This window comes from Magallana gigas, chromosome 8, assembly GCF_963853765.1.
Source record: "Magallana gigas chromosome 8, xbMagGiga1.1, whole genome shotgun sequence".
Lineage (NCBI taxonomy): Eukaryota > Metazoa > Mollusca > Bivalvia > Ostreida > Ostreidae > Magallana > Magallana gigas.
In genome coordinates this window covers 458170-474559 of record NC_088860.1, presented here as the reverse complement: position 1 = coordinate 474559, position 16390 = coordinate 458170, and the positions used below count along the sequence as shown (strand labels likewise).

Below are 16390 nucleotides of genomic sequence, written 5' to 3'. Positions count from 1 at the left end.
TAACAGTTTCAAGAAGTTTTCGTCTGTGAAGGGTGAGGGAGGGAGTAGGGAAACATAAGAATAGTATTTGTAGATTTTAAATGTATTTTAAAAATTATCATTGTACAATATAAAGGAATAAGGCATTGCATTTCAATTATAATGTTGGTGTTCGAATGAATTGGTCATCATCTATGAACAACTTATCTATAATACCAATGTACCTGAACGTCACTTCCGGTTAGGATACCGAGAAAGGTTTTGCCTGGGTTTTGGGTGATAAAACCATACTTTGGTATTTGTTTTGCATATCGGAAGGGCCTATTTATACCGAACTTATTTTATAAGTTTTAATGGAGGAACCTTTTCAATTGATTTAGTGCAGTAGAAGTTTGTTGACCTCAGGGCTTTGTTTATGTTTTCGTGGCCAGCACAACATCGTGTGATTCGCAGGTTTGCGTCATGAAGATAATGACAACGAACGATTCTCAGTGACGAACGGTTACTTAATAATGGCTCTACAGCTTGATGAAGAAAGGTGAGTTTGTTAAAACAGATCATAGCTAGTTCTGACAACCATTATAATACATCAACAAGCGCATATAACGTTACAGTAGAAAGGTCACAGGGGCTTGTGTAGAAACTAAAAAACAAGGTAAAGAAAGTAACTTACTTTTTAACTTTATTTTACTACACTGTATACAGACATACAACTTCAAGAGTGGTGAGCTACTCATATAGTATGGCATTGGTAGTCTGATATTTTGGCCTGCTTTGTATGTCTACCAATCAATGGCCCTCATGGAGGATATACATTAAAAACAATAATATGGATGCGATTATAACAAGTAATTGATGAAATATAAAGATTCTACCTATTCATGTTACAAGCCCTGTCAATTGTATGTACTGTATGTAAAATGATTCATAGATACAGTGAAATGTAATGTGTCCCAAGAAGTAAGATTATTAAATTATGTATTTAGGAAAACCTGCTGGGTGTGTTTCGCTACTGAGGATGATGATAGTAGTACCCCATGGGTCAGGCCGTGTCGGTGTAAGGGAACCACCAAGTGGGTCCATCAACTTTGTCTCCAGAGGTGGATAGACGAGAAACAGAAGGGAAAAAGCACATCCAAAGTGGCCTGTCCTCAGTGCAACACAGAGTACATCATCGTCTTTCCTAAACTCGGTAAATATGTGGAAAATAGAACGAAACATTTTAATAATGAAGTAAATAATGTCTTGAGGAAAAATAGATAGTTTGTTTTGTTGTTTTATTTCATTAGGGCCCACTATCTTTTTTTTTATCGTGTTTTGTTTATGTCTGGAGTACTCTGATTATCAGTCCGGTGTGAATCACATTCATGTGACAATGTTTTCTCTTGAATTAGATATCTTTTCCTCAGTTATCAACAATAAATTTTAATGTATATCAAGAAAGATGCCATAACATTCCATATAGAACCGTCTGAAATGTTTGAAATGATTACATACAATTAAAACTTAGTCTTTATTATTTCAGGCCCATTAGTGTTTGTGATGGACAAAATTGACCGAATAATTTACAAGGTTGCCCCTTTTGTTGCGGGAAGCATCTTGATGGGCTCTGTGTACTGGACCGCCGTTACCTATGGTGCCATCACAGTGATGCAGGTAGGCTGTAGATATCATTGACTAATAGGACTGTGGATATCTTTAAATTTCATTGACTATTAGGACTGCAGATATCTTTAAATTTCATTGACTGATTGGAATGTGGATTCATATCTGTTAACCTTAGCTGTAAAAATCATTGACTGATAGGACTACGGATATATGTCGAAGTACCTGTTTGTTTTATTTAGCCTGGTCTGGACCTGCAGATTTTTTTGTACCTTAATACCTGTCTAGGTCACTGTGAAAAAATCACTGTCTGTATCATGTAATCACAATCCCAGTGTTAGATAAACTTGTGAGAAGAATCTGTTTTTGGTCGAGTGCACTTTGAGTGAAAGAGAAAGTGAGGAGTGTTATGATCTAGAGAGATAGTGTGAAGTTTAGTGTGATATAGCGAGTTGATGTTAAGTTTAGTGTGATAAAGAAAGTAAGAAAGTGGGTGGTATTGGGAGTTAGTAAAAAAAAGTGATATAGAGAGTTAGTGATAGGGCAGCTGTCTGTATGTGATATATAGGACTTGTCTCTATAGATGAGATAGGGCAGCTGTCTGTATGTGATACAGGTAACTCTCGATGGCTCGAACTTCGATCCCTCGAAGTTGTTGATCGCTCGAAGTGAGTCTAGGGTCCCGATTTTTTTCCCTATATAACTAAGCAAATTTACTCTTGATTTCTCGAACTCTTGATCTCTCGAAACCCTTGATCCCTCGAAGTCAAACTGCAGTCCCGTTTTTCATAATCTATAGTTTTTTACTCTCGATACCTCCAAGTCGCCCTGTATCTCCAAGCGCTATACCTAATTAACACCTACTTGGTCATTTAAATTGCTCCAGGCGTTAGATGCGGGACCCGTGTCATGGGTTGTTTATTTAGGCGACACTTGTCACTGCATGGTGATAATTGTTTGATGATTGCCTACACCGATACCTAATCTATAATCAACACCAACCGTTTTACGATAATTTGGAGACGCAATGAAAATGAGAAATTAATTGAGACGAAACGGTGATATTGAGCCATGGTCAAATTTTAAAATTATGAAACTATAAAAATTATGTTTAGCAGCAATATTGTCATTATAATGGTTATTGCTGAACAAGTTCTTACAGCTAGTGAAGGACCCGTACAGTGGGAACAATGGGTGGTACTCAGTTATCACATTTATGACATGTCGATCGTCTCCCAGTACAGTAGTACTGAGCAATCTGGTCTTAATATGATGCATAAAATAAATAATTATTATGAATTTATTTAATAGTAACTGTTGTTTTATTCAGTTTTAAAGAAAAACATCCATTTCTGTATATTTTACTGAAAAGAAAACGTTGTTTAAGCACGTGCGTAAGGTTAGCACTAAATAAATGGCTGAATCATAACATCCGGTAAGACTAATTTTAAAACCCGTCGGTCAACCTGGAAAATTCAGAACTCTTGAAAACTCGAACTCTTGAAACCTCGAAGTTTTTCCTCGGTCCCATGGACTTCGAGCTATCGAGAGTTACCTGTATATAGGACTTGACTCTGTAGAAGAGATAGGACAGCTGTCTGTATGTGAGATATAGCCTAATATGACTTATCTCTGTAGAACAGATAGGACAGCTGTCTGTATGTGAGATAAAGGACTGTCTCTGTAGAACAGATAGGACAGCTGTCTGTATGTGAGATATAGGACTGTCTCTGTAGAACAGATAGGATAGCTGTCTGTATGTGAGATATAGGACTTGTCTCTGTAGAACAGATAGGACAGCTGTCTGTATGTGAGATATATGACTTGTCTCTGTAGAACAGATGGACAGCTGTCTGTATGTGAGATATATGACTGTCTCTGTAGCACAGATAGGACAGCTGTCTGTTTGTGAGATAGAGGACTTGTCTCTGTAGAACAGATAGGACAGCTGTCTGTATGTGAGATATAGGACTTGTCTCTGTAGATGAGATAAACAGCTGTCTGTATGTGAGATATAGGACTTGTCTCTGTAGAACAGATAGGACAGCTGTCTGTATGTGAGATATAGGACTTGTCTCTGTAGATGAGATAGGGCAGCTGTCTGTATGTGAGATATAGCCTAATAGGACTTATCTCTGTAGAACAGATAGGACAGCTGTCTGTATGTGAGATATAGGACTTGTCTCTGTAGAACAGATAGGCAGCTGTCTGTATGTGAGATATAGGACTTGTCTCTGTAGAACAGATGGACAGCTGTCTTTATGTGAGATATAGAACTTTTCTCTGTAGAAGAGATAGGCAGCTGTCTGTATGTGAGATATAGGACTTGTCTCTGTAGAACAGATAGGACAGCTGTCTTTATGTGAGATATAGAACTTTTCTCTGTAGAACAGATATAGGACAGCTGTCTGTATGTGAGATATGGGACTTTTCTCTGTAGCACAGATAGGACAGCTGTCTGTATGTGAGATATGGGACTTTTCTCTGTAGCACAGATAGGACAGCTGTCTGTTTGTGAGATAAAGGACTTGTCTCTGTAGAACAGATAGACAGCTGTCTGTATGTGAGATATAGGACTTGTCTCTGTAGAACAGATAGGACGGCTGTCTGTATTTGAGATAGGACTTGTCTCTGTAGAACAGATAGGACAGCTGTCTGTATGTGAGATATAGGACTTGTCTCTGTAGAACAGATGGACAGCTGTCTGTATGTGAGATATAGGACTTGTCTCTGTAGAACAGATGGACAGCTGTCTGTATGTGAGATATAGGTCTTTTCTCTGTAGAACAGATAGGACAGCTGTCTGTATGTGAGATATAGGACTTTTCTCTGTAGCACAGATAGGACAGCTGTCTGTATGTGAGATAAAGGACTTGTCTCTGTAGAACAGATAGACAGCTGTCTGTATGTGAGATATAGGACTTGTCTCTGTAGAACAGATAGACAGCTGTCTGTATGTGAGATATAGGACTGTCTCTGTAGAACAGTTAGGACAGCTGTCTGTATGTGAGATATAGGACTTGTCTCTGTAGATGAGATAGGGCAGCTGTTTGTATGTGAGATATATGACTTGTCTCTGTAGATGAGATAGGGCAGCTGTCTGTATGTGAGATAAGGGACTGTCTCTGTAGCACAGATAGGACAGCTGTCTGTATGTGAGATATAGGACTTGTCTCTGTAGAACAGATAGGCAGCTGTCTGTATGTGAGATATAGGTCTTTTCTCTGTAGAACAGATTGACAGCTGTCTGTATGTGAGATATAGGACTTTTCTCTATAGATGAGATTAGACATGTATCTGTATTTGAGATGTAGAACTTATCTCTGAAGATGAGATTAGACATGTATCTATAAGATATAACTCTTATCTCTATGTATGAGATAGGACAGCATGTATGTGAGATATAAGACTTGTGTCTATAGATGAGATAGGGCAGCTGTCTATATATGAGATATATAACAAATTGAGCGTTGAATGAAATTGGAAAGCTGCTTGTATGTGAGATATAGGACTTAATTTTTTGGATGAAATAAGAAAGCTGTATGTGAGATAAAGGACATATCTATGGATGAGATAGGGCAGCTGTCTCTATGTGAGATATAGAATATAACTCTATGGATAAGATAGCGCATATGTGAGATACAGGACTTATCTTCAAAGAGGATATATATTGTTATCTATTTGTGAGATATAGGACTTATCTGTAAAGAGGAGATATATGGCATCTGTATCTGAGATGTAGGACTTATCTGTAAAGAGGAAATATATGGCATCTGTGTGTGAGATATAGGACTTATCTGTAAAGAGGAGATATATTGTCATCTGTCTGTGAGATATAGGACTTATCTGTAAAGAGGAGATATATGACATCTGTCTGTGAGATGTAGGACTTATCTGTTAAGAGGAGATATATTGTCATCTGTCTGTGAGATGTAGGACTTATCTGTAAAGAGGAGATATATGGCATCTGTGTGTGAGATGTAGGACTAATCTGTAAAGAGGAGATATATGGCATCTGTATGTGAGATATAGGAATTATCTGTAAAGAGGAAATATATGTCATCTGTATGTGAGATGTAGGACTTATCTGTAGAGAGGATATATATTGTTATCTATTTGTGAGATATAGGACTTAGCTGTAAAGAGGAGATATATTGTCATCTGTATGTGAGATGTAGGACTTATCTGTAAAGAGGAGATATATTGTCATCTGTCTGTGAGATGTAGGACTTATTTGTAAAGAGGATATATATTGTCATCTGTCTGTAAGATGTAGGACTTATTTGTAAAGAGGATATATATTGTCATCTGTCTGTGAGATATAGGAATTATCTGTAAAGAGGAGATATATTGTCATCTGTCTGTGAGATATAGGAATTATCTGTAAAGAGGAGATATATTGTTATCTGTTTGTGGGATGTAGGACTTATCTGTAAAGAGGAGATATATTTCATCTGTCTGTGAGATATAGGACTTATCTGTAAAGAGGAGATATATTGTTATCTGTTTGTGGGATGTAGGACTTATCTGTAAAGAGGAGATATATGGCATCTGTATGTGAGATGTAGGATTTATCTGTAAAGAGGAATTATATGGCACCTGTGTGTGAGATATAGGACTTATCTGTAAAGAGGAAATATATGGCATCTGTGTGTGAGATATTGGACTTATCTGTAAAGAGGAAATATATGGCATCTGTGTTTGAGATATAGGACTTATCTTCAAAGTCAATCAAAGAGGAGATATATATTGTCATCTGTCTGTGAGATATAGGACTTATCTGTAAAGAGGAGATATATGGCATCCGTCTGTGAGAAGTGATACTTGATATGAAAATCAGGGACTTGATTTTTTTGTACAAGTTGGGAGAGAATTGTCTTTGTTTTAGATATCATATTAAACATTGTACCTACTGTTTTCAAATCCGAACTTATTATTGTTGAAATAGCATTAATTGATAAATATTGCCAAAATATTTGGAAATTGAACTGGAATATAGAGCTGAACATTGTAATTGCCAAGACATGAGCTTCAGCTTCACTTTTGAAAATGGGGGATCCACATTTTGAGATTTGAAATGTATAAGTTTCAAACATCACTTAAAATTTTGGCTACAATATTTTATACACAGCAATAGATTAGCATTGGTTAAAATATATATCATTGATTAAGAAAGCTGCGAAAGAAGGGCAGCACTATGCAGCTGCTCTAATCTTGGAGCACCCCGGTACAGCAGTCATTAAAATTATGGCAAGTTTGATGAGGTCAAAGGTCATAGTGAATTCATCCATCATAACTACTGAATATAGATTCAGGATTTGTAATAGTGTAAAGTACATCAACCAATCTTTGTTTGCCAGCAGCCACCTGTGTGACATGAAATTTACACATTACGTAATCTGCTGAATTTCTGAAATGTCAACAGGATGAAATACACAAACAGAAGATAAAAATAGCCATGTCCTGTTAGCATCAACCATGCCTGGCCAGATATGTATAAAATCCATAATAAACACCAGAGTTCAAATTTATGGTACAAAACATGCATACCAGTAAGTACCATAAATCCCAAAGATAAAAATTGATTCATTTGATTCTGACATTTTGCATGCATACAGGAATTTTGATCACACATATGGGCATTTGACTTGTTGCGAGCAGTGGAAAGATTTATGGCTGTTATGTGTCTTAATCAGCTCTGTAGAAATCTTCGGGGTGTTGTGTCCTCAATGCACCCATACCATCTGATGGGCGTCCATGAAATGTCCCAATCCACAGCTAAATGGGCATCCATGAAATGTCCGAATCCATGGCTAAATGGCTGCCACTATAAATCTAGCCTTCATCTCTGAGAGGACACCATCAAGGGACAGACTGTGTGAACGTTTTATATCTACAGGTCCCACTGCTTTTGATTCCTCAATTCATATCATGAAGCTATTCATCATGTTCATGATATAAAGTTCTCTGCATGTATTTCCAAAAAATACTTCCTAATGAGTGTATACACTGCCAGTGTCATATATAGCAGTATACATTTACTTTATAAACCATTGCGTTTCTGGCTCTATCTACAGACATTGTGAGATAAAGTTTTAATACTGTGATCAATATCTAAATCAGTTCTTCCTTAGTTGGTCTCAGCTTTGTACTAGCAGGCTATTGTCTTTAAAAAAAGACAACTCTTTAGATATAAATAGTCACAAAGGATTTGACAGTGCATTCAAATGAAAAGAAACCAATGTCTTACTCTGGAAGATTTTGCTGATATTGACAAATTACATTTTATGAGTCTTTAAAGTCAGTTGATGTAGAGGAAATAAATATTCACCAGCCACAACAGAATATTGACCAATCAGACGACAGATTCTTTGTTGTTTGAGATTCAACAGAAATTAAATTGGGATTGGTAAACTGGGTACGGTCAGATACTGAATGGCAGGAAAATGAAACTTGCAGAATAAATATTCTCTTTTATGGAAAAAAGTAAATCTGCAAATTCTTCTGCATGTAGAAGTAAATAATTCTAGATAGAGATATGCTTGTTGATGTAAAAAAAGTAAACATATCCAGTAATTTAATTAAGAAGATTTGATACTGGAACCTTTTAGATTAATTAAGTCCTCATATTCTAGTGACCACACAGTCTCCAGTAAAGTAGTCGTTATAGTATGCTTTTATTTCTCTCAAACCATATCAATGGCACATGAGGTTCAAGACAAAAATATTTACAAATGTATGAATTCAAGTCCAATTAAGTGCATGTATAGATCTCATCCAAACACCTTACAATCTACAACAAAACGCAAGTGGAAATCAAGCCACTATTTATAATTAATTAAAAATTAATTTTAGTCTAGTTCATCAATAAATTAACGTAATGGGGTTTTTTATATTTTTTTTTTATCAGAGAAACACTAATAGACACTTATATTGTGAATTTACCCAACATTTTCATACAAATTACATATTCTTTTTTAAAAATCATAAAAATGAGATTTTTGCAAATTTGAACAGCAGAGATGAACAGCTGCATGATAAAAGTCAGGATCTTTACTACTGAGATTTTAACCTGCTTTACATTACAAAGAACAAATAGTCCATGTGGAAAATATTGTTCATTTCATAAAGCACCATTCATTTTCTTTTAAAACATGACATGCTTGATTATAAAAAAGGAAAATTAAAGTTATGTAGCAGAATAATTGATTTGACACTTTGGTTTGAATTGTCAGGTTCTAGGACACAAGGAGGGGCTAAATGTGATGGAAGGGGTGGACCCGATCTTCCTGCTGATCTGTCTGCCCTCCATTCCTGTGGTGCTGATGCTGGGCAAGATGTGCCGCTGGGAAGACTACCTCCTCCGTCTGTGGAGAAAACACGCTGCCAAACTACCATTCCTCCAACACTTCCTCTCTACTGGTAAGTGGTAACTAGTAACAAACTACCATTCCTCCAATATATCCTCTCTATTGATAAGTGGTAGCTTGTTACAAACTACCATTCCTCAAACACATCCTCTCTACTGGTAAGTGGTAGCTTGTTACAAACTACCATTCCACCAACATATCCTCTCTACTGGTAAGTGGTAGCTTGTTACAAACTACCATTCCTCAAACACATCCTCTCTACTGGTAAGTGGTAGCTTGTTACAAACTACCATTCCACCAACATATCCTCTCTACTGGTAAGTGGTGGTTTGTAACAAACTACCATTCCTCCAATATATCCTCTCTGCTGGTAAGTAGTAGCTTGTAACAAACTACTATTCCTCCAGCACCTCCTCTTTACTGGTAAGTGGTGGCTTGTAACAAACTACCATTCCTCCAACATATCCTATCTACTGGTAAGTGTTGGCTTGTTACAAACTACCATTCCTCCAACATATCCTATCTACTGGTAAGTGGTGGCTTGTTACAAACTACCATTCCTCAAACATATCCTATCTACTGGTAAGTGGTGGCTTGTTACAAACTACCATTCCTGCAACATATCCTCTCTACTGGTAAGTGGTAGCTTGTTACAAACTACCATTCCTCCAACATATCCTATCTACTGGTAAGTGGTGGCTTGTTACAAACTACCATTCCTCCAACATATCCTATCTACTGGTAAGTGGTAGCTTGTTACAAACTACCATCCCTGCAACATATCCTATCTACTGGTAAGTGGTAGCTTGTTACAAACTACCATTCCTCCAACATATCCTATCTACTGGTAAGTGGTAGCTTGTTACAAACTACCATTCCTCCAACATATCCTATCTACTGGTAAGTGGTAACTTGTTACAAACTACCATTCCTCCAACATACCATCTCTACTGGTAAGTGGTAGCTTGTTACAAACTACCATTCCTCCAACATATCCTATTTACTGGTAAGTGGTAACTTGTTACAAACTACCATTCCTCCAACATACCATCTCTACTGGTAAGTGGTAGCTTGTTACAAACTACCATTCCTACAACATATCCTATCTACTGGTAAGTGGTAACTTGTTACAAACTACCATTCCTCCAACATATCCTATCTACTGGTAAGTGGTAACTTGTTACAAACTACCATTCCTCCAACATATTCTCTTAACTGGTTTATTTCACTGTTTTGGGTAGTGTCTTATTTATACAGTTCAATGAAATTTGACCCATCCAAACACAGACACGTTTGCAACGTTAGGCACTGGTACATGTATTTACAACATTGTCTGCTTTAATTGAACATTGATAATCATTTTCAGTGAATTCTAAAAATGTGGTATTTTGAAAAAAAAATTGAATAGAATTGATTCAAGTAAACTCTAAATCTTCCCCTTCAAAAAAAAAAAAAGAACATGAAATCAAGTGAAATGATTGGTTTATGAAGCAAGAAATACACCTATAAATATCCTCAGTATGTAGGTGTACTTGCTATAGTACATGTAACTATAGAGTTATTCTGTATTATAAGGTGCTGATAAACGATCTGGTTGTCCTGGGAGCATACTTATTGATGTATCACCAGAATTCAGATGCTGTTTTAGGGATATCGTGTGGAGGGAAGCTATAAACACCAATGGCAGTTTGACACTTGTTAATGCTGTTTCCCTCTTCACTAGGGAAATTAGAAAGTCTGTGAAAAGACTTGTTTGAATGGTAATTACACATGTAGGAAAACTAGCTGTAGAAATTGATTTGAGAGTGTTACTGCACTCCCTGAAGATCTCCACAGGGAGAGTTTTCCGACTGTTTGCAGACAATCCTAGAAGTGTATGAATGCTTCTTGGAGAAGATTCTCCCAAGAGTGCCTCATCTTAAACAGAAATCCTTATTTGAATTGAAATTTAAGCATACCTTACAACACAAAATTTAACGGATATCCCTTTTAACTTATGGTTGGACACCGAGATATATCAAAATGTAGGAAAACACTTTATATTCAAAATAAATCTTAAATTGTCCAAGATATCGTCTAAAATGCACTTTTAAAATTCTTAGAATGGTAAGAAGTTTAAAACCCTTTTGAGCTTAATTGTTAGACAGCTAAAGTCTTGACAGAAAAAAATGTAATGTTATAATTACCGGGTGATATTGTTTATTTTGAAAGAAAGTATTTCAGAAAATGTCAGTGTTACATACTTCCTTAAGAAATTTAAACCGAGTTGTAACAGAACTAGCCCCCTTATCATAGGGTAAACACACCCAAACTTGCTCAAGTAAAGTTACATTCACCGACACACAAACTAAGTCACTCTCACAGACACACACACTAAGTCACTCTCACAGACACACACACACACTGGGTGCTCAATAACAGTAGGGATTGTTTAATGGACAAGCAGAGGATCGATTTGGAGATGTCCCCAGAGAGGGGGGAAGTCAATACATTTACTTATCCGGCAATTAACACAGGCCAGCTTTATCAAATATCCTTCAGGGCAACGGCCAGCCACTGGAGCACACCTCCCTCTCTCATTGGTCCCTTGGTGTGTAGGCTATATTGTGATATGGGGATATTGATTTTATGGGGTGCAGCTCCATTGTCAAGGTCACTTCCTGCCACCTTCAGCTCCACCGCTGGCTCTAGATAAATCATGATCAAATCCAGAAAAGCACGATGGGAAGCATGATTGGTATTTGTATAATATACTTTTATATGATATAATATACTGTAAAATTTTGTAATAATGAAGTCTATGTTGATGCCTATATAGAAGCTTCCAGGATTCATCCTTTTTAGATGAAAAGTGAATGTCATCTTGTTGAATACAGCTGTATGAACATGGTACAGGAGCACCTGTTTGTGCTATTGTGCTGCAGTGCTTAGAGTGGTAAGCACACAAAGACGGGAGATAAATTTTGTGCCACAGCAGGGCTCCCCTCAGAGCTCAGGCATTGCTGAAAAAACTAAGGACATAATTAGAATACAGTGCAGCCTCAGTGAAACAATAGAAAACATGAAAACAGAAGATCATCAGAAATCAGGCTGCTTATCCTGTGATGAAACAATAGAAAGCATGTCTAAATTATCACAGAACAGGCTGCTTTTCCTCTTTGTTGTGGTATTTTGGGAAGGAATTTTAATTCTGTGAAGATTTTCCTTGTTTTTGGAAATAGAGGGTATGGCGCTCCAAACTAGAGCACCGTTACATGATGTAAATCTCTCAGATTAGAAATAGATGAGGAAGGTTATTGAGTGCAGTCAGATGTCCTTGAGAGCAGAGCAATATAAAGAACAATGTCCTTGAGAGCAGAGCAATATAAAGAACAATGTCCTTGAGAGCAGAGCAATATAAAGAACAATGTCCTTGAGAGCAGAGCAATATAAAGAACAATGTCCTTGAGATCAGAGCAATATAAAGAACAAATTGCCCTGATTAACGACTATCACCAGAGATCACCTCATTGCTGCATTAGAACAGGGATTGTATTTTCTTTGATGTCAGTAATGAAATACAAAAGATCGGCAAGTTTAATTAATCAAGAATATGATCAGGGTTTATATAGACACTTGAGGTAGCTCATTTCGAAGTTAATTCCTGTCACAACCAAAGGCTGGTAGTATAACCATATAGGCTTTAGATTATTGGTACAAAACTGAGTCCTACATGTGGTAACTGATTACAGACTATCACTGGCAACCATTGTAACAGTCAAATTTATAACGTGCGCTGAACTAGAAATCTAAAATTAGCCCAAAAACTTTCCCCAATTCTAAATATAGCGACACTAACAAAAGACACTAGTCGAAACAATTAACGTTGACACATTTAATAGATTACACATATATCAAAACACACAAACGATAAACAAATACAGAATCAATTAATCTAAACAAAGTTTCACAGATACTCAGCTGATTGAATGGCGACAGGACGGTGCAGTTTTACGGGACGGTACGCGCACACGGGCGAATCACAGTTCACAGGAAGATCACAGTTAACAGACGGATCACAGTTCACAGAAAGTAAAAGACGGTCCAACAGTCACAGTTACATATAGATCCCACACGGCATGGCTGAATTACCGAAGATTCCTCAATGTCTTTCCTCTCTGATCCCTGGCGTCTCTCTAACCTCGCAGACGACACTACACATCCTGTCGCGCGCTATGACGTCACACATAAACATAAATACAAAACAGCTGATTATTATAACAAATTCTCTCTGTGTTGGCTAATAAGACTGTAAACTAAAGGAGGTGATCATTGCATAAAAAAATACATAACCTGTCTCAGCAGAATAATTTTGTTTCTGCAGTGATCATGCATTTTCTTAATAGCTCCTATTAGAATGAATTTAATTGTTCAAATATTTCTCTTTGAATTTCTCCCTAAGTGTTTCCATTAAATAATAAGTACAGAGAAAAATTGAATCCATGCATGTCTAGATTGGTTTGATTGACATGTTCTAATTCAATATATATGTACCAGTACTGACAGGGCACTAGTGTCAAAATGTAGGACAGGTCCAAACTACTCTTCCTTGTAGTGACATGAAGCTGTAATTGATTTGTTGTTCTGATTATGTGTGACCATTACTATGATTCAGGAGGACTACTTGTGAGACTTGTTGTTACAATATTTTTGTTGTCGTTTCAGTTTGCGGCAGGAACCTGCGTGTTCCCACGGAGACCCAGCCAGACCTCTCTGACATGCTGACTGCCACGCGGCTCTTTTGTGGTGCCCTCATCATGCCCACCATCGCCACAGTCATGGGCAAAATCATGTTTGGATCGGTGCACTCTAATTTCCAACGAACACTTCTGGTAATTATTTATAGTGAACAATAAATTGCCTACAGGTATTCTATGTTGTTATGAAAATTTAATCAGGTAAAACATTTGTGTAAGACTCATCTTAAAAATAATAGAATGTAAATTACAGTCTTGTTTCTCAAAAAATACACCTACAAGTACCTTACTTTATAAATTATGTTCTAAACCAAACCTCCATAAATACCAAGTACCATAACTCCTGACGATCTGCTTTTAGTACTTTACAATAAAATCAAGGTAAAGAAAAAAATCTTGTTAAAGGTTAGCTTGGAAAATCAGAGTCATAACTTGTAGATTGAGACCTGTTGGTGTTCCTTGGTGTCTGTTATACATCTAAGAATGTCAATTAACGGACTGATTTGTTTGTTAGGGTGGTGTGGCCTTCACAATACTGAAAGGAGCACTCAAGATCTACTTCAAGCAACAGCAATACCTGAATCAGGCTAATCGGGTCATCAAAGACTACCCTACAGAGGAGACTGGCCCAACCTCATCAAATCGGGTCATCAAAGACTACCCCTCAGAAGAGCCCCGCCTGTCATCATCATCTGTGTAAGGGGCCGTGAGGAACTTGTACGAGCTCCACTCACCACTCAGACAAATCACCCAGGCCCAACATATTCAGAAAGTTTGCCAAATGTATTTATAAAACTAGCCGATGGTGATTACCCAAGTATAAATCTGACATATTTTGTGAAGTGTATGTTTTAAGCCAGCTTCGTCTGTTGGTGCTGTGCTGTGTAATGCTGTGGATCATAATATATAGCTGTATCGGTACATATCAAGCTATACATGAATGGAATTGATATTTACCATACAGTCATTGCAGTTATTCTTGTTTGTGAGGTGACACTTTAGACAGTGGTGTCTTCAGGACTTACCTGACACTAACGGTGTGGTACCTGACCAGATATACTAGTGACTGTCGTCACCTCAGCATCTGCTCCCATGTTGTGATCTCTGTTCCAATGTGTGATATTCCCCCTCATTCCCAGTCATTTATATTTGTTAACGAAGTATGTACATGTATTGGCGGGACGTTTAGTTGTATGCAGTACTTGAGTGACTATTATTGTTGGCATGATATATAAACACTACTTACATGGTAAAGTGACTTAATGTTGCTTGGGTATTTTCTCTTTTTCAGTACCATCTACAAATCTGTCTGTAAATGAAATGATGTATAATCAGTCTGTTATGTATAATGTTACAACATCTCATGATTTCAGGTAACCTCATATGTCTTTATATTTTTCTGAGTACTAATCAGTGATCTAAATACAAAGCTTTGCCGATTCTGTTGAAACAGAACCTTCACATTGAGTGTTGATGTGTCTGCAGTACTTACATCTTGTGAAGTCGACTTGCTCTCTCTCAATGATAGTATTAGACTGATTTTGTAAGGAGAGAGCTCACAGGTAAAGCAATTAAAGGATCACAGAAAAACATGAATTCTATGAATTCAGGATTCGAACATTTACACCCATAAACTGAAAATAAAACAAGTTTTTTTTTATCTGTAAGCAGCTGTTGGTTGGCTTCAAGAGTTTATTTAACTTGATTTGTGTTTTCTGTGACTATTATGAAGTATTTTAGAGGTCTATACTAGATTGTAGATCTTTAATTTGAAAAAAAGAGTATTTTGCATGCTGAAATTCAATACTAGTGTTTCTTGTTTATGAATATAAATTTGATTGAATAAAATATTTAAGTATGTAAAAGGACAGAGTAGTTTGTTTTGTCATTGATAAAATATAATTTTAATACATGTTCATTTTATAATTATACTGCTGTTAAAGGTGATTTATCTTTCATAAATTTAACAAGGATTCCTCTGTGCATACCTATATCCGATTTTTTCTTTGCGAGACTTTGTAGAATCAAATTCTTTAAGTTTTTTTTATCTTGCATTAGCAGAAAGCTCAAGTAAATGAGAATACCCTCAAGAATAGAAATACATGTACTGTAAACTTTAATTATTCGGGATGACTTCATTTTGTGATCGACTTGTTATGAACTGGTTTCCGGCAACTAATTTTCGCAACCAAGCCTTATCCACACCTGCTTTTTTAATACAACTCTATGGCAAATACCCGATACTGGTCCATGATGAGAAATATTTGCTAACCTTGTGAAAACTTCTCCCACACAAATAAATATAAAATATGTGGTAACTGTCTGGAAATATAAGCTACTTGGGCCAGGGTAAGAAAATGTGATAGAAGACGAGACTTGCTGAGCCCTCTTCACATTTTCAACCCCAGTCCAAGTATCACTTACATTTTTTTAAAAGACAGTTATGTATTTGTTTATCCTGCAACATAATTTTACAATTTATGTCTCAAACATATTTTGGCAAATTTTGTTAAAAATCTGCAGATGAAACCATGACGTAAATAAAGCAAGAAAGATGACGTCACATTGCATTTGAATGCGAGATAAATGCACAAGGCTATACATGTATTAAGGCACTGACCAAATATTGCTTTCATGTATTTGGTTACAGTCAATGCAAGGGGGAGTTGCAGGATAAACAACAATGATTGGTTAATATTT

The 16390-nt window shown here is 36.7% G+C and overlaps 1 protein-coding gene across 1 annotated transcript; it reads left to right on the top strand.

The window, feature by feature from the left end:
- Nucleotides 1-203: 203 nt before the first annotated feature.
- Nucleotides 204-15558, top strand: LOC105339672 (E3 ubiquitin-protein ligase MARCHF5). Its single transcript, XM_011445323.4, has 6 exons — nucleotides 204-517; nucleotides 966-1171; nucleotides 1505-1635; nucleotides 8820-9006; nucleotides 13659-13825; nucleotides 14205-15558. The coding sequence occupies exons 1-6, from the start codon at nucleotides 492-494 to the stop codon at nucleotides 14388-14390; spliced, it is 903 nt and encodes a 300-aa protein (XP_011443625.1). The 5' UTR covers nucleotides 204-491; the 3' UTR covers nucleotides 14391-15558.
- The last annotated feature ends 832 nt before the right edge of the window (nucleotides 15559-16390 follow it).